At 41.2% G+C, this 24,930-nt stretch overlaps 1 protein-coding gene and 1 long non-coding RNA gene across 6 annotated transcripts in view; one reads left to right on the plus strand and one right to left on the minus strand.

Moving 5' to 3' along the window:
* LOC138747266 (ADP-ribosylation factor-binding protein GGA1-like) overlaps positions 1-21,607 on the plus strand; it is a 28,745-nt gene extending 7,138 nt beyond the window's left edge. For 2 of the 5 annotated variants that reach the window (XM_069906336.1, XM_069906332.1), the window contains exons 3-17: positions 375-450; positions 1,088-1,186; positions 1,730-1,853; positions 2,208-2,308; positions 3,653-3,733; positions 4,972-5,109; positions 5,224-5,305; positions 6,493-6,600; positions 9,589-9,678; positions 10,568-10,623; positions 12,069-12,196; positions 12,389-12,642; positions 13,878-14,047; positions 14,221-14,331; positions 16,477-21,607. In XM_069906336.1, coding sequence (XP_069762437.1) covers positions 1,103-1,186; positions 1,730-1,853; positions 2,208-2,308; positions 3,653-3,733; positions 4,972-5,109; positions 5,224-5,305; positions 6,493-6,600; positions 9,589-9,678; positions 10,568-10,623; positions 12,069-12,196; positions 12,389-12,642; positions 13,878-14,047; positions 14,221-14,331; positions 16,477-16,587 — 1,638 coding nt within the window. In that variant the 5' untranslated portion in view covers positions 375-450; positions 1,088-1,102 and the 3' untranslated portion in view covers positions 16,588-21,607. The remainder of the gene's footprint in view (positions 1-374; positions 451-1,087; positions 1,187-1,729; positions 1,854-2,207; positions 2,309-3,652; positions 3,734-4,971; positions 5,110-5,223; positions 5,306-6,492; positions 6,601-9,588; positions 9,679-10,567; positions 10,624-12,068; positions 12,197-12,388; positions 12,643-13,877; positions 14,048-14,220; positions 14,332-16,476) is intronic. The other 3 variants (XM_069906334.1, XM_069906335.1, XM_069906333.1) reach the window with 3 other exon arrangements.
* LOC138747267 (uncharacterized) lies at positions 168-24,921 on the minus strand. Its single transcript, XR_011347397.1, has 3 exons — positions 24,859-24,921; positions 12,850-13,028; positions 168-314 (listed from the first exon to the last, which is right to left on the minus strand). It is a non-coding gene; the product is annotated as an uncharacterized lncRNA (long non-coding RNA).
* Positions 24,922-24,930: the final 9 nt, after the last annotated feature.

Here is a 24,930-nt window from a genome sequence, read left to right on the forward strand (position 1 = left end):
AAAATGGCATTCGCAGAAACTCAAACGTGCCAAAAGGGGTAATTATTGCCATCTGTGACAGCAGGAGGCTGCGTGTTCGAATCACATCAGGATCACCACTTGTAACAACATTGATTTAACACAGCTTACAAACAAATAAAGAATGCACTCACGAGTTTCTTTCAGCACACCATGAAGTCGACTTGTTTTTATTATCCACGAGACCACTCCCCAAACACCACCCAGTTAAACGCCTCTGACCTTCTCATTGACTCACTGCCAGACGGGTGATCCTGACACTCTCTCTTCCCCTTCCGACAAAGGTAAGTGTGCGGCTGTGACAAGTGAGAACATGTAATGAGCATTCAGAAAAATATAAATTCCTCTTTCTCAAGCCCACAGATTGCAACTCGCCTTCTGGGTCATAAAATCCAATCGCCACAGGAAAGGGAGGCTCTGTATGCACTCACGGTGAGATTATCTGCTGACCGTATGTGGACATAACTTTCTTTAATACAAATCCCATCGGGGAGCTACAGCACAAATTGTGCAGTCATGACACTATCCCATACAATAATGCTGTAAGCTACAGGTTAGATATGGAATGAAGTTAATTTTATAGTATCAATCATTCCCAAGGCAAGTGCAGTATAAATCTGACCCAAGTTCCCTGTGTATTTATTGAGATTTTTCTGTAAGTGAATGTCATCAAATTAGAAGAACGACTGAAGGAAAAAGACCAATGTATCTTGTTCATGCTCTGCTATTCCGGTAGTTCCATGATGCAATGTTGGTTGAGCTATCATTTTCTATCAGCTATTAAACAAGATGCCTCTTTCTGAACAAGAGATTCAATGTCACCTGATTCTGTATACCCACTGCACTCACCACAGTTCCCGGCTTGGTTTCCTTGTACACTGAATCCCAAATTACCTCCTTTTATATGAAATCCAGGTTATTCAAATGGATCAATGCTTGCTGCTCTCAGGATACCATTGATTGACCTTTAATCTTTGTGTACATAGATGTGACTTTGATTATAGCTGGCTACATTTTGGTTTGATGTCTATATCTGACCAGAGTTTGTCAACCTAATATTTTTCTGCAGGTGCTAGATTCGTGCATGAACAACTGCGGCAAACGGTTTCAGAATGAAGTTGGAAAATTTCGATTTTTAAATGATTTAATTAAAGTCCTCTCACCAAAGGTACCTACCCCCTTGATCAGTGTTGAATCTTGAGTTTTCTACTAACAATGGATATTTTTCAAAGGTAGTCTATTTTAGTTTCCTCCCACTCTGAGTGAATAGCCTTTTCCTGATATCATTCCTGAACAGTGAGTCATCCTTTGGGGAATATGAGCCAATTTGGAGAATGTAACAGCCCTTCTAATTGAATCTTTTTCATCCCAGTATCATCTATCATCTCCAGGGTGTGCTGGAATTTAGGTGTGCTATCAAGAAGTGAATGCATTTTGCCAGTGATCCTCTCGCTATTGTGCAAACAACATTCTCAAATGTTCATTTACCTTGCTGAAAGAACCCCATTTCGATGTTGTAACTCTTTGGACTGGGGAAATCACCATTCCCCATTCCTGGATCCCTGTTGGTATTCAATGCAGTACAAACTTTTGGACTGAACTGTTCAATAATGGTTCTCGTGAAGAATGAACAAGTATAGCAATGTTATCACAGAGTGGGTGTCCAGGACTGTAATGACCTTTTTTTTAAATTTGCTTTTCCTCTCTGTAGTATCTGGGCTTGTGGTCCTCCGAACAAGTGAAGTCTAAGGTGATAGAAATGTTATACAGCTGGACAGTGTGGCTGCCAAATGAAATAAAAATCCGAGATGCCTATCAGATGATGAAAAAGCAAGGTGGGTAATGAGACTGATGTTGCTTACTGTCTCTTCAGGAAAGTTAGAACTTGCATTTCCATCGACCTGCTCATATCCTCTTTTATAGTTAATGAACCACTTTTGAAGTGTAGTAATTTTGCTGTGTAGGAACCATAATAACCAACCTGTCACTTAAAGTAGCATTAACACATTCTTTATGTGATGACTAAGGGGCAAATATTGGCCAGGCCCCTGGGAAGAACTTTCCTGTGAAAATATAAATGAGAGGGCAGGTAGGGTTTCATAATTTAATTTAGACCTGCCGCACTTAAAATGTCTCTAGAATAAAAATACAGAAGAAAAACCTTTTTTAAAAAATATTCTCTTACTTAGGTATCATCAGACAGGATCCCAAGTTACCAGATGAGAAATTTTTGCCACCACTTTCTCCCAGAGTGAAGAACTCGCTGTTTGATGATGATGAGAAAGCAAAGGTAACACACGCATGTGGACAGACATGATGGACTTCCACTCCAACCAGATGTTTGACCTGTACTGTTATTGTTGGTAGTTTCATAACTACGTCCAAACTTTGCCTGACTACTTCCTTCAACTGTACACCCCACCATCCTCATCCTTCATTTCAATCCCAATCTTTACCCTTTTGCATTACATTTACTTAGTCATCTGCTGTGGCCACCTTGCTTGAATTGATGAGTTATCTTTTGTTACCTTTTTCTCATTCCACTAAACTAGGAAAAGGGGAAGGCCTTCCAACCTGGAGCTTGCTCTGCTATTCAGAGCTGATCCCGAGGCTCATGCACTTGCTGCACAATTACTGTATCCTCAAATTCCCTTTGTGAGAATCCATTGCCCCTTGAGACGGAGCATTACAGATCTCTGCATAAAGGCAGTTCTCCTTTCTGCTGTAAAATGCTGATACTGCTGCCTTAACTCTCATACGTCTCTCAACTTGAAATTGCATTGGAATCTTTGCTGGTTTTGCTTGGCCTGCACTGAATCAGCTAGAACTCCACTAGTGTGCTACAACTCACATCCAGTCCTGTTCACCCATCGTGCCTGTATTGCGAACTGGTTTTAACCTTGCTATCTGGGAAATTCTTTGTAGCATTTAAACCCACTGAGGTAACTTGCTCTTCCCTGAGTTTAATTGCTCCATCATTGGTGACTACTTTCCACTCCCAAGGGTCCAAACTCTGGAAATCCCTCAAGCACCTCTTAACCTTTTCATCCCTCTTTCCTCTTTTAATCCTTCCCATAAAACCTTTTGACGAGGATCTGACTGAAATGGTTGCTGTCCTTCTTTTTGTTTACTTCTTCTTCTTTGGCTTGGCTTCGCGGACGAAGATTTATGGAGGGGTATGTCCACTTCAGCTGCAGGCTTGTTTGTGGCTGACAAGTCCGATGCGGGACAGGCAGACACGGTTGCAGCGGATGCAAGGGAAAATTGGTTGGTTGGGGTTGGGTCTTGGGTGTAAAACACCTTCAGATATTGTGCAATGCTATATGTGCTTTATCAGTTAAATTTGATGCAAAGCTTTCCATCTGTAACCTGAAAACCGTCACCACAATGGTAAAGTGCAAATTAAAAAAAAGATATAATGTTGAGGAAAGTTTTTAAAAACAAGAATTTCTTTGCATCAGACATGGAAAATGAATTAAAAAGTGATCTATGGACTTCAAGTGTTCCATTTCTAAACTCGTAACTTGCAAATGAGCCCAAGGAAAGTAGGAATTCCATTTTTCTAATTTTTTTTTAAAAAAAGGAGTGCACAGAATTAACCAGCAATAATTTTCTACAAAATCCTGCCCTTCAGCTCCTTGCAAGACTTCTCAAAAGCAACCACCCAGAAGACTTGCAGGCTGCCAACAGGCTGATCAAGAATGTCATCAAGGAGGTAAGTTAATTCACATTGAACAGCACCTCACATGAATGGGCCTTTCAGCCTACAATATCTTTGTTGACCACGAAGCCAAATAAAACTCATTCCATCTGCCTGCACATGGTCTTTATCCATATATTTCCTGCGTGTTCATGTACCTGTCGAAATGGCTTTAAAATCTGCTTTCACCTCCCTCTTTCTCACCCCTCAGTCCATCCCAGGCACCTACGACTCTCTGTGTAAAATGAAATTGCCTTGCGCATCCCCCTTAAACTTTCCTCCTCTCACCTTAAAGCGATCCACTCTCTAGTACCTTTTCCATCCTGCAAAATATATTGACCGTCAGGGTGCATCATTGTGTGAAAAGAACTGCACCCAAGATTGCAAGAAATAGCAGAGAATGGTAAATATAGTTCAGGCCTTCACACAAACCTCCCTTCACTCCACCCCTCTCCAAAGCCTTCATCTACTTCAGTTAATTGTAAGTTCCAAGTTAACGTGCTACTTCAACTAGCAGCTAGTTCAACTGGTCCATTGAATCCCCCTTGACTATTTGTATCCCTATTGACCTAGATCAATAATGTACATCCATGCTAGTTCCTAACCCACGATGTTCCCAGAAACTATCAACATGGGTCCCTATTGGTTACCAGAAACCAGCAGAGTCCACTTAAAACCAACTTATTTTCTCTCTTTTGCATTTCTGAAGAAAGGTCTTTGATCTGAAACATTAACTCTCTGTTTTTGTATCCACAGATGTTGCCTGGCCTGCTGAGTATTTCTAGCATATTTCTGAATTAATTTTAGATTTGTAATTATCTAAGGGGATGCAGCTGGTGACAGCAGTCATCTGTGCCTTTTCTTTATACTGAGGATAGTTCCATCTGTATCCATCAGCAATGAGTATACAGGGTCCAACAGTTGGTGAATATATACTATTCAACCTGGTGGAATAACCAACAGTTTGACTAAACTGGGGTTTCTCTTTCTAGTGTGGAGGTATTGTGAATATAATCAGCTGCAATCTTCTTGCTCTGTCTTTAAACTGTATGTCAGATGGGGTACACTGCTCTCAAGTTTGTCTTTGGCAGGTAGCTCAGTCAGACCTCCTTAGAAACCCCTTTGTTCTATGAAGGTGGCCACAGCTAAATGATCTACCACATCTGTGAAGCCTTAGGGTGTGAGTTTAGATGTTGGTTTAGTGAGTGAATGCCCATTTAGGTGGAATGTTCTCAGACTGAAGTTGTTCATAGGATGAAGAGAAAGCTGAGAAAATCAGCAAGAGGATTCATGTCATTGAGGAAGTGACTAACAGTACAAAGATGCTGAATGAGATGCTGAGCATGTACGAGAGAGACATCTTGCCTGAAAGCCAGATGGAAATTCTGAAGGTACCAGCCTTTCACATAGCCATGCCCTTTTATTAAAGTACCTCTAACTCCCTCTGTGTACTGCATTACACTGGGCAGTGCTGTCTCACTTGCTTCCCTGCTCTTTGTGCACAGAACTTGTATCAAAGCTGTGAGAAGCTGCGGCCAACACTGTTCCGAATGGCAAGTGACACCGTGGATAGTGATGAGGTTTTAGGTAGGTATGTCGTTTTGCTGGGGGTGCATGGATGGATGTAAGAGTCTGGGTGGCAGTTGATTAATGGAGGCAGAGTGAAGGGGTTTGATGGCCGTTTATATGTTTGGATGCCCGAGTAACACAGTCTGGGTGTGTTTCCCAGACTTCATGATCCGAGTTACAGGGAAAGGTTAAACAGGCTAGGACTTTATTATCTGGAGCTTAGAAGAATGAGGGGAGATTTTATAGAGGTATTTAAAATTAAGAGAGGGGTAAACAGAGTAAATGTAGACAGGCTTTTCCCACTGGAGGGTAGGTGAGATATAAACCAGAGAACATGGGATAAGAGTGAAAGGAAAAAAGTTTAGGGGGAACATAAAGGGGAACTTTATGATGGGGGTGTGGAATGAGCTTCCAGCTGAAGCGGTGAATGTGGGTTCAATTTTAATATTTAAGAGGAATTTGGACAGGTACATGGATGGGAGAGGTATGGAGGGCTAAGGCCTGGGTGCAGGTCAGTGGGATTAGCCAAAAAAAATGGTTTGGCACAGACTAGAAGGGCTCTGTGCTGCAATGTTTTATGGTTCTATGTCCCATAAACAACCTGTACAGGTTGTACATTGAACACATTCTAGCTAGATGCATTACATCGTGGTACAGGAGCTGCTCATCCCAAGATCAAGAGAAGCTGCAAAAGCTTGGAACATCACGCAAACCTCTCTCCTCTCCCTCAACTTCTCGACTTTCCGCTGCCTTGGACAGGAATTCAGTAAAGGCTTTAGATGGTGCACCTGTGGGTGTTGTTAAGGGACATGTTGGGGGGGGGGGGGGGTCATCAACTCCATCTTTACCTTATGCTGCAGGAAAGCAAGTGAACATGCTGAAGGTCCCATCCCATTGCGAAAACACATCTCCCTCCTCTTATTGGAGAGAAGCTTCAACAGTGATAAATCATTGTGCATCAATATGTTGAAGGATAGTTTCTTCACTGCAACCATCAGGCTCTTGAATAAACCTCAATAGTGATCTCATGCTGCCCTTGCAAAAGAATAAATTGATCTTTTCACTGTAATACCGCATACTGTAATGTTCTCTTGTCCTTGTACTGAATGCACGCCTGTGTTAATTTTTGCTGGACTGGTGACAAAAACTAACCTTTCTCACTGTACCAGGTATAATGTGACAATAAACTATCCATCTCTCTGCAGCGGAGATTTTGCAAGCCAACGATTCACTTGTTTTTGCGGTTAATTTGTACAAGAAGGTAATGGTGGGGCATAAATTCACAGTTGCTCCCAGAAATCCAGCTAAAAAAGGTAATTCTGGGTAGAGCTCCTTATTGTAATTAGGGGATTTGGCCAGTATTTTGCAAGGGTAAAGGGCCAGTTTAAGAGTACAAAAGCAAAATATTACAGATATTGGAAATACAGAATAAAGGCAGGTGTCTGTAAATAATCAGGTCATACAGCATCTGTAGTGAGGTTTGTCACTGAGCTTTCCTTCAGCTTCTGCTTTGTACCATTCTCAGACTTCCCTTTTGCTCTCGTCCCCTTTTCTGATTTTGCATAAAGGTTTTTGTTTGTAATGAAAGGTCATCAACCTGAAATATTCATGTTGCATAGGTCCAACATTTCTGTTTTTATTTTGCATGGGGGAGTGTTGCTAATTCATAGTTGTGGAACACATTCACAGACAGGATAAATACCCTGTGATGCCCTGTGATGTTTGTCAAGTTTCTGACAGATTTTGTTGGAATAGTGGGAAGAGATTGAGGCTAGAGGAGTGATAGTGGGAAAGAGGGGCTTTGCTGAGCTCGAGTGTGTTTGGTATGAGGACAATTATATTGATTTTTTTAAAAAGTTTTACTTATTAAGACAATTATGTTGATTGAAGATTACAATCAGATTACAAATCTGAATTAACTTGTGATTTTTGAAAATTGTGATAATAGGAAATTTTAACTTTCCACATATTGACTGGGACTCGCATATTGTAAAAGGGCTGGATGGCTTGGAGTTTGTTAAATGTGTTCAGGAAAGTTTTCTAAATCAATATATTGAGGTACCAACTCAAGAGATTACAATGCTGGATTTCCTATTAGGGAACAAAACAGGACAGGTGATAGAAGTATGTGTAGGGAACATTTTGGGTCCAGTGATCAAAATGCCATTAGTTTCAAGTTAATTATGGAGAAGGATAGGTCTGGGCCTCAGACTGAGATTGTAAATTGGAGAAAAGCCAATTTTGAGGAAATGAGAAAGGATCTAGAATGCATGGATTGTTGTTTTCTGGCAATTAATTGAATGTGTAGTTAAGTGGAGGACCTTCAAAAGTGAAATTTTGAGAGTACAGAATTTGTATGTTTCTGTCAGCACTAAAGACAAAGGTAACAGACATAGGGAACCTTGGTTTTTGAGGGATTTGGGGGCTCTGGTTCGGAAGAACAGTAAAGTGTATAGCAGGGAACATTGAGCAAATTAGATACTTGAAGAATATAAAAAATGGAAGAAAAATCTCAAGAAAGAAATCAGGAAGGCTAAACGAAGACATGAGGTTGCTTTGGCAGAAAATGTGTAAGAAAGACCTAAGGGTTTCCATGGGTATATTAAGAGAAAAATGATAGTAAGGGACACAACTAGTCCCCTTGAAGATCAGAGTGGTCGGCTATTTATGGAGCCAGAAGAGATGGGGAGATCTTAAATGTTTTTTTTTTGCATCAGTATTTACTCAGGAAACTGGCACAGGGTCTAGGGAAGAAAGGAAAATAAGCAGTGAGGCCATAGAACCTGTACAGATTAAAGAGGAGGAAGTGCTTGCTGACTTAAAGCAAATAAGGGTGGATAAATCCCCAGGGCCTGACAAGATTTTCCCTCAGAAAGTGAAGAAATGGCAGGAGCTCTGGCAGAAATATTTAAACTGTCCTTAGCCACAGATGTGGTGCTGGAAGAGTAGAGGGTAGCTCACATTTGTTCCATTGTTTAAAAAAGGCTCCAAAGTAACCCTGTAAATTATAGGCCAGTGAACCTGATGTTAGTAATAGGTATGTATTTGGATAGCCATGGATTGATAAGGGATAGTCAACATGGCTTTGTGTGTGGTAGGTCATGTTTCACCAATCTTGTAGAGTTTTTTGAGAGGTTACCAGGAAAGTTGATGAAGGAAAGACTATGGATGTTGTGGACTTTATTAAGGCCTTTGACAAGGTCCCACGTGGGAGGTTAGTCAAGAAGGTTCAGACATTCGGTATTCATGGTGAGATTGTAAACTGGCTATACGAGAGAAGCCAGAGAGTACTGGTGGATGGTTGCTTCTCAGACTGGAGGCCTCAGGAATCAGTGCTGTTGTTTGAACCATTGTTGTTTGTCATCTATATCAATGATCTGGATAATGTTGTAAATTGGAACATCAAGTTTGCAGATGATACGAAGATGGTGTTGTGGGCAGCAAGAAAGTAATTCAAAGCTTGCAGAGGGATGTGGACCAGCTGGAAAAATAGGCTGAAAAATGGCAGATGTTATTTATTGCAGACAAGTGTTGCATTTTCAAAGGACATACATGGTAATGATAGGGCATTGAGGAGTACAGTAGAACAGAAGAATCTGGTAATACAGATAACTGATTCCTTGAAAGTGGCATCACAGAAAGATAAGGTTGGCATATTGGCCTTCATAAATCAAAGTATTGTGGTAGGAGTTGGATGTTAGGGTAAAAGTCGTGTAAGAAATTGGTGAGGACAAATTTGGAGTATTGTGTACAGTTTTGGCCACCTAACTACAGGAACAATATCAATAAGATAAAAGAGTGGAGAGAAGATTTACTAGGATGTTGCCTGGACTTATAGGGAAAGGTTAAACAGGTTAGGGAAGATTTGATAGAGGTATGCAAGATTATGAGGGGTATAGACAGAGTAAATATTAGGTTGGCTCTTTCCATTGAGGGTAGGTGAGATACAAACCAGAAGGCTTGGGTAAAGGGTGGAAAAGCTTTGGAGGAACATGAGGGGGAATTTCTTTTTTTTTTCTTTTTTTTTAAATTTTGGGGGGAATTTCTTCACGCAGAGTGTGTTTGGTGCATGGAACGAGCTGCCAGCTGAAGCAGTGAATGAGGGGTCAATTTTACAATTTAAGAAGAATTTGGACAGGTACATGAATGGGAAGGGTATGGAAGGCTCTGGACTGGTGCAGATCAGTGGGACTAGGCAGAATAATTGTTTGGCAAAGACTAGAAGGGCTGAAAAGCCTGTTTCTGTGCTGTAATTTTCTATGGTTCTAACTGGGATTTAATCTTTGTTATTTTATGCCCAGAAATGGCTGACCTGGAGCTGGACTTTGGAAACCTTGGAACCTCCCAGGGTTCAGGCTGTGAGCAGTTGGATGAAGAGCTGATGTCGTTGGGTGGGTAACATTTCCCAACACCCTACCTTAAAAAGATATCAGTTTTTGGTCATCTGCAACTGTGACCATAGTGGCCCATGGCCTCTACTCACAGCTCTTTTCTCCTTCTGCCTTCTTTCATTGACCTGTTTGATTAGTTAGGGTCTTGCTGTCTACCTTGATCACTTGCATTTGCTCACTTCACTCTTACTCTTTGCTGCTTGACTCTGGACTATATTATCTCTTGAGAGGGCAAAGCAAAGTTTTCCTGACTCTTACCTGCCCAAAATAAGAGAAAGAAGCAGTTTCTCCAGCAGCTCATTGTTTGCTCAGTAATGACATCACATGGATGAGAAAACACGAGTCAATTTCAAATATCTGAACATCAAGTCTCCCATTTCTCATTTGTGGTGTAATATTCAGAGAGCTCAAATGGGTCTCTGGGTTAAAAGTCTCACTGGAAACATCCTGACATCATACGTTGTCAACCAATGCAGTGATCCTTCAACATTGCACTGAAGTATCCACCAAAATTTTACAATTCAGTGTCCAGCATTAACATGGCTCAATGAGATCTCTTGCCTCCTAGTTTGGAGGTTTTCATGGTTAGAAATGGTCAGTCAACGTTTCAGGTTGAGACCCTTTATCAAGACCCTGCTCGATCCATCAGAGTTTCTCCAGCAGCCCATTGTTTGTTCCAGATTCCAACATCTGCAGTCTCTCATGCATCTTCAGTCATGATCACCCTTTTTTGCTTCGTACTTTGGGAAATGAATTGTGATTCATTGAAAGTAGAGATGGTTTGTTTCTACTCTCTACTTCATTCTGGGTGTCCTTAATGAATGGTGGAGTGTTTGGGAGAAAGTGGCTGTGTTCTTATTAATAATTAACTGGCACACGGCTCTTCCAGGTCTGAATGATCCCCCATTGATGGAGCAAGCTGTGGGAACAGTGAAAACTTCCCAGGTAAGGAGAAGGAATTGGTAGCAGCAAAGGTTATTGGTGTGGTGCAGGTTGCAGAATGGCTGGCTAATAGGAAAAGGAGAATTGGTGCACTATAGCCTTTGTGTGGGTGGTAAAATGGAATGAGTGGTGTGCCATGGAGACATTGCTAGAGGTTCAACATTTTACAACGAATGAAGGCAACAGTGATGGTAAATTTGCTGTTTGCCCTAAGACAGGTAGGAAAGCAGATTGTGAAGAAGTTGTAAGGAGGCCATAAAGTGATAAAGATAGGTTAAGTGAGTGGGCAAATATCTGACAAATGGAATAATAACATGGGAAACTGGGAGGGCTCATTTAAGACAGAAGTGAGGTATTTTTTCTCCCCTTTTAGAAGACTTTGGAACTTTCTTCTTCAATGAATGGTGGAAGGAGAGGTAAATGGAGTCTTGCTAATCTGTGGAGTGAAAGACAAGACGGCAGAGCAGGTTCAATGATCCACGGTTTACTCCTCTTTTTAATTAATGTGTTCTTGCCTCTTACCCCATCCCCCACCTTGAGAATATGGCAAAGAGTGCTGGTTGTGTGAAATAAGGCTGTTGCTCTGTATAACATTTGTGTACATTAGGAACCAATTTCCCATTGATCCCATTAAACCAGCAATGTAACATTTGTATTGTATTGATTGACAAGGGGAAGTCCAGCGATGACTCTCTCTTCTGTTCAATTACATTATTGCCACTATCAACACCATTGACCAGAATCTGAACTAGAGAAGCCACATCCACAATTTAGCTTCCAGGGAAAATGAAAGGCCAGGAATCCTCCTGGCTTCCCAAAGCCCATTCACCATCTACAAGACTCAAGTCAGTTGTGTGATAGAACACTTCCTACCTGCTCGGATGAATGCAGCTTCAACAACACTCAAGATGCTTGATAAGCTTGACATAGTGGTCTACTTGACGAGCATCCCATCCCAATCATTCACTCACTCCACTGAGGCACAGCAGCAACAGTTTGTACCATCTGCAGCAACTCATGACTCCTTGGATAGAACCTTCCCCATGACCTCTAGCAACTCAAAGGACAAGATTAGCAAAAGCATGGAAATACCATCACCTGGAAGCTGCCCTCTAAGCCACACACCATCTTGACTTGGAAATACATTGCTGTTCTTTCATTATCACTGGATAAAAATCTTGGAACTCCTTCCCAAACAACATTCATCTCTGATGAAGGGCTCAGGTCCAAAATGTTGACTGCCTATTGATTTCCATGGATGGTACTCCAGCACTTTTTTTTGCCTTAATCCCCAACAGCATTGTAGATTTAACCAAACCTCAAGGACCGCACACAGTAGCTCACCACCACCTTCTATTGGGCAAGGGCAACAAAATCACTGCTCAGCCTGCAAAACCCACACCTGTTCATGCGCACTCGAAGAAGATGCAATGACTCTTGTGTTGCAGGAAGCAAATTCATCTGTGAAGGCAGCAAGCTCCACCTCCAGTAGGAGCAGAGACTTGGATGGGCTGGAGTCACTGGGCTCAGAATTGATGGAACAGTTGCTTGGCCATCAGAGTCGGGCAGAACAATGGTGAGTGGGAGCCGCTATCGCTGTGTCTGAATTCCACTGCCACTCGATGGCTTGTAGCCCCACCCGTATTGTTTCTGTTGTTTGTGGAAAATATCTTTGCTTCCATAGCCAAGTAATATATCATTTCAGGGAGCAACACAACAAAGAAGTGAGGTAGGAATTTATTCTTTTAAAAATATTCTACTTGTCTAGGGATCAGCCTGGCTTCAACCCCATGCTGAAGGACCTTCAGGACCAGGCTCTGGCTCATCCTCTCACTGCAACTTTGGACCTGGGTTCTCCTGCTGCCTCTGCTCAGCTTGAGCCACCAACGACCATCTCTCAATCGTTGGGAAACCTTGAGCCCTCCCAGCTGCTGCACCAGGCGCCTGTCCTAGCCGGTCCGCAAGACACCGGTGAACTCTCCTGGAATACTCTCTTTGTGGCTTTGGAGAGCCTTCAGACAAGTAGGTGCTCCGTCTTTTTGTAACTGGCGTAGTAGCGAAAATGGGGCAGGCCTTTGAAGGTGCATCTGATGTTAAGGATGGTCATTGAGTCATACAGCTCAGAAACAGGCCCATATCTGCAAAATATTATTGGGCATCCATTTACACTAACATTTTCTTTTAATTCTCCCCAAATCTCATCAACTCCCCTGAGATATTACCACTTACCTGCACATCAGGTGCAACTTATGGTTAACCTCGCAGCCTGCACATTTTTGGGAGGAAACCGGAGCATCTTGCAGTCAATGCAGTATCAGGGAGCAATGGAGGTCAGGACTGGGGCTGTGAGGTAGTTGCAGCTCCATTGGTGCATGGTTGTGCTGTCCAAAATGTTGAGGAATCAGTTCCTGTTTGAAATAAAATCATTTGATTGCTGATTTTAGGATTGGCATCAGAAGTAATTGAGACAAGCATAGTTAATAACAGGCCTATGCAAGGGAATGGGGGTGGGGGGGGGGGGGAGAATTTAATCAGAAAGTTGGGCTGATCCCCTTCTCTCATCTGTACAACTTGTGTTTATGTAGCAGTTTTTTTGTAAAATGTTATGTCACAGCACAGCAGAAATCCCTTCTGGCCTATAAAATCCGTACTGCCCAATTACACCCAATTAACCTACCATAGAACACTAAAGCATAGAAAACAAGCAATTTATCCCTTCTAGTCTGTGCCAAAATGTTATTCCACCGGTACCAAAGCCTGTATGTTTTTGAAGGGTGGGAGGAAACTGGAGCAGCCAAAGAAAACGTGCAGTGCATGGGATTAACATGCAAACTCCTCACAGACAGCATCAGATTAGAAACTGGGTTGCTGGTGCTGTAATAGCATTATGCTAAGCGCTACGTGATCTGTGCCACCCAATGTAACAATCTATGTTTCATAGGACTGCATATCTATTGATCTCCTTGAGAGACAATTTATTGTACTGCACTCCCACCTTATCGACATCACACTGAAACAGCCCCCCACCCCAAACCAGAGGCAAGTGCTGGACTGCCAAAGCCAGTTTTACTGTCTAACTAAAATAAAAGCAAAATAACTACAAATGCTGGGAATTTCAAGTATTGCATTTTTTTTTCATTTTGATTTCACTGCTGTCTTGGGTGATTCAGTAATTTGACACGGAGCACAGCAAGGTCTTAGTTCCACTATCTCCTTGGTGCATCCAGAATGACTTCCTTCCACTATTAATCCTACAGGTAATATACCGCCTGTCACAGCCTTTGACAGAAATGGCTTCCGAGTCCTCTTTCACTTTGCCAAAGCCTCGCCTTTCAGGAGGCCAGACCTGTTAGTCGTCATCATTTCCCTGCTGAGCTCGTTGCCAGCACCAATAAAAGGCATCTTTTTTCAAGCTGCTGTGCCCAAGGTAAGGTTCCTCATTATAGTCGCCTTTGGCTCCATGTGTGTTAAGGTGCTAATAGTCATGTGGTCTCTCTGTGCTTTGTGTCTGTAGCAGGATCTCTTGTACAGTATTGTCCCCTCATGTTACATAAATGGCTTGTTGGGTACCCTGAGCTCCGTTTGTGTGTTTGCTTCCAGGTGATGAGGGTGAAGCTGCAGCCTGCCTCTGGCACAGAGCTTCCTTCATTCAATCCCCTCCTCCCACCTCCTGTCATCTCGCAGGTCATGCTCCTGGCAAATCCTCAGAAGGTAAGGGATTGGATGTGAAGCTTTCAACTGATAAAATAATTATGTTCTGGAAGACTGGACATATTCTGGGAACCACCTCCCACCCATTGATAATAGTGGTTACTAAGTTGGCTAAGTAACAGACAGCAGAGGGTCATGGTGAATAGAAGGTAAATAGTGGTGTTCTCGAAAGATTGGTGTTGGGGCCATTGCTTTGATTTATATTGATGATCTAAATCTGGGAGTACAAGGCACAATTTCTAAATTTGTGGATGATGCGAAACTTGTCCATCTGCAAACTGAGAACAGGATAAATTAGAGCAAGCTATTGTCAGGCTGGTGGAATAGATTAAGTTTACTACAGAGAAATGTGAAGCCATGCATTTTGAGAGGAAGAAATAAGAGGCATTATAGAATGAAGGACACTGTTGTAAAACAGTCAAGTACACAAGTGATTGAAAGTTGCAGGAAAGGTTGGGAGAGTGGCATAAAAGGAAAAAATACAATTCTGACCTTTATTAATAGAGACCTGGATCTCAGAAGTAGAGAAGTTATGTTAACTTTGGTAAATTACTGGTTCGGCTTCTGTAGGATTACTCTTTTCTCACCATCACTTTACTTAAAGGATGTGAAAGTATTAGAGAAGGTCCAAAAACAAAATTTACATGATTGGTTCCTGGAATGAGGGACATTAGGATTATTTCTTTAAAGGGATTGTTGAAAGGTTTGGGTAAAGGGTTTGAGGACTAGGGGTCAAGGGCACAAAGAGAAGAGTTATATGAGGAAAAACCTTTATCACACAATGTGGTTGACATTTGGAACACAGTGCCTGCAGATGTTGTGGACGCAGGTTACATTGTGAAAACTGCATAAATATCCAATGAGGAAAAATTTCCAAGGCAAAGGAGATGATGCTGGAGGTGAAACTGGAGTGTTGTTCCATGCGAGCCAGCATGGGGAGAGGTGTAAATGAAGGTTTGTGTGGGTCCCACAGGTTAAGAACCAGACAGAGATCGAGGTACAAAGCACAAGTTTATTCTCAAGAGATGCAGATGAAACAATAGAATCTAAATACTGTTCGCAAGGGGATAGATATACACTGCGAGTAATGAGGGAAAACCGACAAAACTTGGGAAATGGCACAAATACACATACAATAAACAATCAGATCAAGGTAACACTACATGTCCTCACCCCTTGACCTGTACAGACACAGCTCTAACTAACTGACTTCGGGACTCGTGGGCCATGAGGAGTCAAGAGAGAGAGAGCAAAGGAAAGCATTGTCCTTTATAATGCTAGAGGGTCTAGCCCAGATCATTTACAGGGTTCCAATGGCCCAAGGCCAAGTACAGGCAGGCCGGAGAGTCCAGGTAATTGACATGGGACCAACGGCAAGGTGTGCACTAATGGGTGGGGTGGAACCAAACCTTGATTGGCAGCTGGTGTGTCCTCCGACTGGGGGGGGGGGGCATTGATGTCACATGACAGCCACAACCCTTCCCAATACAATAGGCTGGGCTGAATAGCCATCTTCTATGCTGCAACTATTGTATTTCCATGATTTAATCCTTGCGATCCAGAATCTAAGCTGCAACATTGTATCTGTTCAATTTGTCTCTTCCCCATTCCCTTTTTTCCAACTTGATGGTTACTGTTTTGCAATTCAGATTTATTGTCCGAGTATGTACATGATGTCGCATACAACCCAGATTCTTTTTTTCTGTGGGCCAAGCAGAATTTCTACTTATTGCTAGTAAAAAAAACTGTACTCAAGAAAGGATACATATACAAAAGATAGAAATTTAATGAAGAAAGTAATGTAAACAAACTGCAATACAGTAAAAAATATTCAGTAATAAATAATGTGCAACAGAACTTTTGTTCTCCCATTGTTTCACATGTATAGATTTTGGAAGATCAGGGTTTCCCAATTCGATTGGACAGTGCGTCAACAGCCTGTCCTCTATCCCTGATACCATAATATTATTAAATAAGCATTCAGATCAAATGAAATGAAGAGATGTTATGTATGTGCTATTATTTTCTTGTTTAACCATCACAGAGTTTTGGAAGTTAATTACTAGATTCTGGAGATACCAGCTCAATCTTGGAGAGCTGGCAACCTTTGTTAATTAACATTGGCTGTTCTGTGCTTGGTTTCAGAAGAAAGTTCGATTGCGATACAAACTGCACTACTCCTTGGCTGAACAGCCCATCACAGAGATTGGGGAAGTCACTGAGTTCCCAGCTGTGGAGACCTGGGGTAGCCTTTGAGAAATGAGAGAGGTTCAAGTGAGAGTTTCACAGAAAATAGGAGGTTCACACCATACATGTTCCATCATTGTTTTGCTTTCCCAAAGTGCTATAGAATTCCCATGAATTGATTTGAATTCCATTTTAAGACCATTGACTATTGTGTTGCTGGAGCCTGGAGTTTGAAGGTGGGATCCAAATTTTGACAAATGGTCTTTCATTTACCCCCACTTTCTGTAATATTGTTGGCTGGAACAGCATTAATGCTAATTTATAGTTTATACCAACCATCACAAATATCCTTGCCCTGTTATTCTACACAGATCATCACCTCCACCCTAATAATATTTTTGATCTGTGTGGCTCCCTTTGCTTAAGTCTTAGAGGGGACATGGAGATGAAAAAGCCTTGTTTAATTGCCAAAAGCAGCTGAGCAGCTGTTTGCCTCTTTACTCCAAAAATGCTCGCATCTACAGACAGTAAGTCAAGAAGATGTCACCATTTGTACTGTAACGAGTTACAGACTTCTACTGAAATGATCACTGGTTTGTCTTTGTGCTGTTCCTTCACTTGCAAGTGGTGGAAATAGGAGGGAATTATTTAGAACCATAGAACATTACAGCACAGAAAAGACCTTTTAGCCCTTCTACTCCATGTCAAATTATTTTTCTGCCTGTATCCATTGCACCTGGACTGTCACCCTCCCATCTATGTAGCTATCTAAATTTTTCTTAAATATTGAAATCAAACCCACATCCAGCAGTTCTGCTCGTTCCACAGTCTCACCACTCTGAGTCGAGGTTCCCCCCCACCAATTTTCTTCTTGAACATTTCACCTTTCACCCTTAACCCACATCCTCTCTCCCTGGTCTCCTCCAGCCTCAGTAGAAAAAGCCTGCTTGCATTTACCCTGTCTGTACCCCTCATATTTTTGAATATCTCTATCAAATCTTCCCTCATTCGGTGAAGCCCCCAGGCCATAAAGTCCTAACCCATTCAACCTTTCCCGTAAACTCAACTCAAGCCCTGGCAACATCCTTGTACATTTTACTACCTACCCCTCTTTCAACATTTATTTTTTCCCATAGGTAGCTTTCCAAAACCGCACAATACTCCCAAATTTGGCCTCAATATTAACTTGTACGACTTTAATATAAAATCCCAAAGTCCGTACTCGATACTTTGATTTATGTCATACCACTGTATTCCCAGATCCCTTTGTTCTTCCGCACTCCCTGACTATTTACTGTGCAACTCCTGCCCTTGTTTGTTCTCCTAAAATGCAAAACCTGCTACTTGTCCACACTAAATTCCATCTGTCATTTTGCAGCCCATTTTTTTTTAGCCGGTACAGATACGGCTACAAGCTTTGAAAACCTTCCTTGCTGTCCACTACACCTGCAATCTTTGTGTCATTTGCAAATTTGCTGATCCAATTTACCACATTGTCATTGATATAGATGGCAAACAACAATGGACCCTGCATCAATCCCTGAGGCACTCCACTTGTCACAGACCTCCAAAGGGGCAATCATCACCTACCACTCTCTAGGTTCTCTCGTAAAGATAATGCCAAAACCAATTTACTACGTAATCCTGAATACTGAGCGACTGAACCTTCTTGGCCAATCTCCCATGTGGGACCTTGTCAAAGGTCTTACCTAAGTCAGTGTAGTGAACATTCACTGCCTTTCCTTAATTAATTTAAGTAACATCCTTGAAAAACTCCCTCAAGCCCTGGTAAAGATTGGTAAACATGACCTACCGACATACTTAGCCATTTTGACTATCCCTAATCATTCCTTAACCAGCCAAGTACTTGTATATCTAATTTCTTAAGATAACTTCCAATAACTTACCCACTACTTATGTCAGGCTATAATTACCTGGATTATTCTTTGAATCCTTCTTAAACAGCAGAACAATATTAGGTTTCCTCCCATCCTCATCTGTGGCTGTAGATGTATTAAATACCTCTGCCCAGGCCCTTGCATTTTCCCCACCTTTATTTGTCTCAAGACACCAAGGACCATCTCCTCTGTAATCTATCTCGGGATCATGATCTGACTGCTGTTTTGCCTCACTTATAGACTGTGTATATCCCCCGAGTAAATACAGATGCAAAATGTTCATTTAAAATTTCCCTCATCTCTTTTGGCTCTATGTATAGATGACCAGTCTGATCTTAATACATTTAGAGAAGCCCTTGGGATTTTCCTTAATCTTGTCTTCCAGAGCTACCTCATGTCTCCTTTGAGGCCTCCTGATTTCCTTGAGCTTTTTTTTGAATTTCTTACACTCAAGAACTTCATTTATTCCTTGCTGCCTATACCTGCTCTGGCCCAGGTCTTCAATATCTCTTGCAAACTAAGGTTTCCTATTCCTGTAGGTCTTACCTTTAATTCTGACTCGAATATAAAAATTCTATTCTGTCAAAATTTAATATTTGTAGGCCTCCCATTTACCAAGCATATCTTTGACAGAAAACAACCTGTCTCAATCCACACTTGCCAGATCCTTTCTGGTACCCTTTCTCCAATTTAGAATCTCAACCTAAGGACTAGATCCACCATCTTCCACATACATCCATCATCTGCCCAGTCTTGTTCCATAATAGTGGATAATAGTTCCATAATACTGCACTCTCTTGAGTTGCGTCCTCTATATTTAGGAAACTTTCCTGAAGACATTTGACAAACTCTAACCCATCTAGCCCTTTTAAAGTCTGGGAGTCCCAGTCAAAATGTGGAAAGTTAAAATCATCCACTACTACAACTTTGTTTCTTGCAATCTCTACAAATTTGCTGCTCCAATTCTTGCAAATTATTGGGATGTCTATAATATAATCCCATTAATGTGGTCATCTCTTTCTCATTCCTCAGTTCCACCCATGGGTCCTCTCGTCTGTCCTGTCTGAGCACAACTGTGACATTTTCCCTGAATAGTAATGCAACCCCTTCCCCTTTTATCCCTCCCTTTCTACCACAAACAAACAACAGAACCCCAGAACATTGAGCTGCCAGTTCTGCCCTTCCTGCAACCAAGTCTCACTAATAGTCATTAATTTGGAGGCATTGTGTTTGAGGTGTAACCACTCTGCTCATCCTCATTGTGAACAGAATCACTTGGATCCACACTGTAAGGAGGAACACATCCATTGGCAGGGAAGCATCAATGACATTTCCAAGTACCAAAGTTGATTTTCACACGCCACAGAACGCTTCACTCTTCTAGCATCAACTGTAGCTGGCAGTTTGTCTCCACAAACACATATGGCAAAAAAAAACAATCTGGTGAAGGAACTCAGAGAATTGAGTAGCATTAGTGGGAGAAAAAGAAAAAAATGAGGTGGATTTGGAGGGAATTGGGGGTATGCATAAAAAAGGCCACTACAAATCCTTGTCTATGGACTCAAATTGGCCCAGTGATGCAGTATTGGCAACTTTTCACTGAAGGTTGCACACTATAGTTTAAATTGGTCACCTGTGTGACAGTGACATCTAGAGATTCAAAATTAATATTGCAAGTTTTAAAAATAGACACGAAAGTTTGCAGGCCTGAAATACCAACCATTTCTCTTTGCACAGATGCTTCCGGATTTGTTGAGTTTTTCCGGCACTTTGTATTTTTGTTTCAGATATCAAGCATCTGCAGTTAAAATAGACTCGCCAGTTATTCATTTTGCACACCACTCAATTCTCCTCTGCATGTGCCTTATTCAAAATACAGCAGAAGGTATAATAACCTTCCCTGGAACCTAAATAAAAATGTACTGTTTTCATAAGGTTAGGTGTTGCCTTAAAAGTGAAGAAATTCTCTTTCTATCAGAAAGAATAGTGCAGAATGTGTTCGAAAATATTCGCTGGGAATACTGTTGTAAGGGTTCGTGTGGATCCCACAGGTTAAGAACCAGACCAAAGTCAGGGTACAAAGCACATATTTATTTTAGGGATGCAAATGGGGCAACAGGGCTGAAATGCTAAATGAACCTACACACACACACACAAGGGGTAAAAATACACCGGATAATGAGAGGGAAACCGATAGAAACTGGGGAAATTATTTAAATACATACAATCAAGGTGATACTTCATGCTCCCACCCCTTGGCTCTAGCTACCTAACCTCGGGACTCACCCCAACCCAGTGCAAAAGGTGATACTTGAGAGGTCAAAAGAGACAGAACAAAGGGGCACATGGCCCTTTATAATTCTGCAGGCAGTATTGGGGGGGGGCCAATCGCTCAGGGCAGGCTGGGCCTCATTGGCTGCTGTGGCCAATGGCTCAAAGCCAAGTTCAAGGGATCAGCACAGATCACCTGAGGTGATTCACCTGGGCCAATTGGGTGAAGGTCAGGGCTGAGTCTGGGCAGGCTGTCTGGACTCCAGCACCTGGTGATTTAGGTGGGCCAATCGCAAAGGTCACCTTGATGGCTTGGGGTGAGACTTGACCTTGCAATGTGTCCTCTGAATAGGAGCGTGGCAGCGCCGCCCTGTGGTGGCCGCACCATCTCCATTACAAATACTAAGTTTGTTCTAAGTAAAGAACAAATTTACAAGTGAAAGTATATTTGTTTAAATTAAGTAAATAGGAGAAACTAGTATAATTCAAGTATGTTTATAACATAAAATAATGCAGCCCTCAAACTTTAGCCTCTATTGGCAATGACTTTACAATTCAAATTATGTAGTATTCTTATGAATGGAGATGCATTCCAATTAATGTGTGGGAAATCTGAGCCAGGAAATTAAAAAAAGAAAGATTTGCTTGCACATAAAGCCTTTCATTGCCTCTTTTGCAACATCCCAAAGCATTTTACAGCCAATTACATAAATTGGCTACACTGTGGCAGCAATGTGCAATGACCAAGTAATCGAAGGTAAAAATCTTTACTGAGCTTTAAGTATTGGCTAGGTGAACATAAGAGTTGACTACGATTTTTGTGTTCAAATCTTTGGAGAGGCACTTTCTGAATCACAAGTGAATTGTGACCATCTGATATTCTAAATTAATGATTAAAGACTAATGATGCTCCTACAAAATATGTTAAGACATTTTAATTTTAAAGACTCGGAGTTCAAGGGTATATGCTCTTCTGCTGTTGATCCTTGGGCATTGCCATAGATAATGCACTTCATGTGAACTGTGTTAATTTGCCGTATTAGTCCCAACCACTGTAGGATTTTTGTTTTGAGAGCATTTAAATAACTAATTTAAATTCCCACGCTTTTCTGTATTATGTCTCTCAGTTTGGTCTTCAAGACCCAGAGGTCACAGGCATTCAGCATTACTGCTTTGTGTCCATAAAAAGTGTAGAGGCTGGTTGTGTGACCGTTTCCACATCCCACTACTCAATTCAGCCAAGATTCCAAAGCTCAAAAAACGTATCAGAGGCTGACAGAGTAAATTCAATTCCAGCTTTCAAAAGAGGCCTGGATAACAATGTGGGGTGCAGGACATTTTGGAAATACAGCTTCACTCTGTGACAACTCAAAGAAAAATGTAAAAAAAAATTTCTACCTGTGGCAATTTTCTTTTTTTCTATATTTCTATTGAAATTGAAGTTCCACATTGAACAGAGTACAGAAGAATACATATTAAAAGTAAAAAAATAATACATTACACTTAGATCATACCATCCAATGTTCCGCACATTCTCAATTAAACAAATTATGTTACAGTAATATTTTATTATTTTTTCCTTAAAAAAAATCTAAACCAACTACCAAAAACAAAGCTGTTTGCCAAGGAGAGAAAAAACAAATTCCTAATCAAAGTAACAAATGACCTTATTAGTTAACACTTCGGCACTCATATTAAATCAGATTCTGAAAACAATTTATAAAAGGTCCCCAGAGTGTTTGAAAATTGAAATTGGAAATTGAGCATCTAATCTTAAATGTAAATTTAAACATCAAGTATCCATTAAGCATGATTAGGTGGGTAACATCCTCCCACCCAGCTATCAGAGAAGTAAAATCTAATACATGCAAATCAGATGCCGTTCGTTAGAGTTATGCCACTCTCTCCAACAATACCAAACAAGTCAGTTAAAGGATTAAGCTTAAAATTAACTTTAAAAAGTAAAGAAAAAATTTGAAATACTTTATTCCACTATTTCTTAAGGCTCTGGCATATCCAAATTAATGAAGCATCTCCATTGTGTGTCTAAATCACAATGAGGAGATACATCTGCATTAAAAACAAGATGATTTGACTGTGGACATGTGAGCTCTATGGACCACTTAAAATTGTAGGAGGGATGGCAGGCACATAAAGATGAGGTATTAACCAATTTGAAAATTACATCCAAGTTTCTTCAGAAAAGAAACAACATTGTCATAAAAGCTGTAGGTCCTGTTCCCAGGCTTTTAAAATTTTAACTGCAGTGGTTCTCAACCTTGTTCTTTCCACTCAGATACCACTTTAAGTATTCCCTATGCCATAGGTGCTCTGTGATGACGAAGGGATTATTTAAGGTGGTATGTGGGTGGAAAGAACAAGGTTGAAAACCACTGTTTTAATTGTCCCTAATTGACTCGTTATGTGCACAGTTTCATAACTCTCAAAGGAAATGGGCCAATGACAATTTTTCTCAAGCAAAATATTTGGGACTAGAGCAATGGTTCTCAACCTTCCCTTCCCACTCACAAACCACCTTAAGCAATCCCTTACTAATATAGAGCACTGATGGCATTGGGATTACTTAAAGTGGTTTGTGAGTGGAAAGAAAAAGGTTGGGAATGATTGGACTAGAAAGAGAAAAATCACAATAAGCCAAAATGTTTTCTAAGATGTATCCAGGTCCTCAAAGTATGTTTAACCAGAGGGTAATTTATTTAAAAGATATAGGAAGGGAGGATCCAAGAAGGGAAATAATAGAACTTTTTGTAACCAAATTAGATTCTAGAGACCCAGATTGGACAGTCTTCACAGTTAATATAACCAAAATGTAAGATTTCATATATTGACTGCCCAATAATAGAACCTAAAGTTTGGTAAGCCTAAACCTCCTTTAATTTTTTTACGTCAGTAATGGAGAACTATTCTCAAATTTGGCTAGCCTCCAAAATTATGGTTAAATTGTTGACTTGCTTGCTTGCAGATTCATTACAAACTTGATGCTTGCACTGACAGGAAATGCTGCATCAACCCTTTGTAATGTTTCAGCTGGAGAGGTGCTTATCTATAGAAGTAGGATATAAATGAAAATGTTTAATCTTTGTCACCTCCACTCCAGAACTAAGGTCACTCACATTCATTCATTGAGACCCTTATTCATCAAAGCATACATGAGATAAACTTTACTCTTAACATTCACAAAAGTTGACCATAACTTGCTCCTACTTCATAACCTGAAAAAATGTTCATTGTGAACATCACGAAAACATGGACTGCTTTCTATCATTTCAGGAATCAATTTTCAGTGAAGGTGTCTTCAGTGCACCAGTAGTCATCTGTAGAAATGTATATTCAAAGATCAACATGTCAAAGCTAGCACAAAGCGCATGATCTACTCCTTCTCTGTGTACGGTTCAGAGCCATGAAGTATCATCAGAAGGCACTTCAAAGCAGTAGAGAGATGCCATCAATGTCATCGGGCCATTGAGAGTCATATGGTGATACAGCAATGGAAACTAGCACCTTGACGCACCATCCACACTGACCACATATTTACACTAATCTTACGCTAACTAATTCAAATATCTCCATGTTCTAATACTCATTTACACTGTAGGCATGATTTACAGCAACCAATTAACCTACCAAATTGCACACTGTTCAGATTTGGGATGAGACCCATGCAGTAATCGGAAGAAAATACAAGTTCCACACAGACAGCACCAGAGACAAGTACGAAGCAGAGAGACGGTGGCTCTACAATCAATGCCACTGTTCTCTTGGCAAACTCTACCAGCTGGATAAGAGGACCAGTCAGCATCAGTTCCCCTGCCAACATCCTCAGCATCAACCATCGGGCTCCTATGGTCACATATATCATTTGTTCCAGTAACAGATTTACCAGGAAAGGGGAAGGGAGAGAGAAGAGACACAGAGAAAAAAAAAATTAAGGAGTTTGTCAACGTCGTGGAGGTAGACAGCACAACCTTTTGGCCTAACCTGTGCCAGCCAAACAAGTCTGCCTAAGCTAGTCCCACTTGCCTGTGTTTGGCCCATCTGTCTTAGACCTTTTAAATGCTGTATTGTATCCACCTTCATAACTTTTCCCACATCTTGTTCCATTCACCCACCCTCCTCTATGAAAAAAATCTTCATATGTAAATGACCTTACCTGTGCCCTCACCAAGATGGCGGACGGAAGGTCCCACAGGCCGTGCACGTCAGCGGCTCAGCTGCACCGGAT

The sequence above is a fragment of the Narcine bancroftii genome, chromosome 12 (genome assembly GCF_036971445.1).
Source record: "Narcine bancroftii isolate sNarBan1 chromosome 12, sNarBan1.hap1, whole genome shotgun sequence".
In the NCBI taxonomy this organism is placed as follows: Eukaryota; Metazoa; Chordata; class Chondrichthyes; order Torpediniformes; family Narcinidae; genus Narcine; species Narcine bancroftii.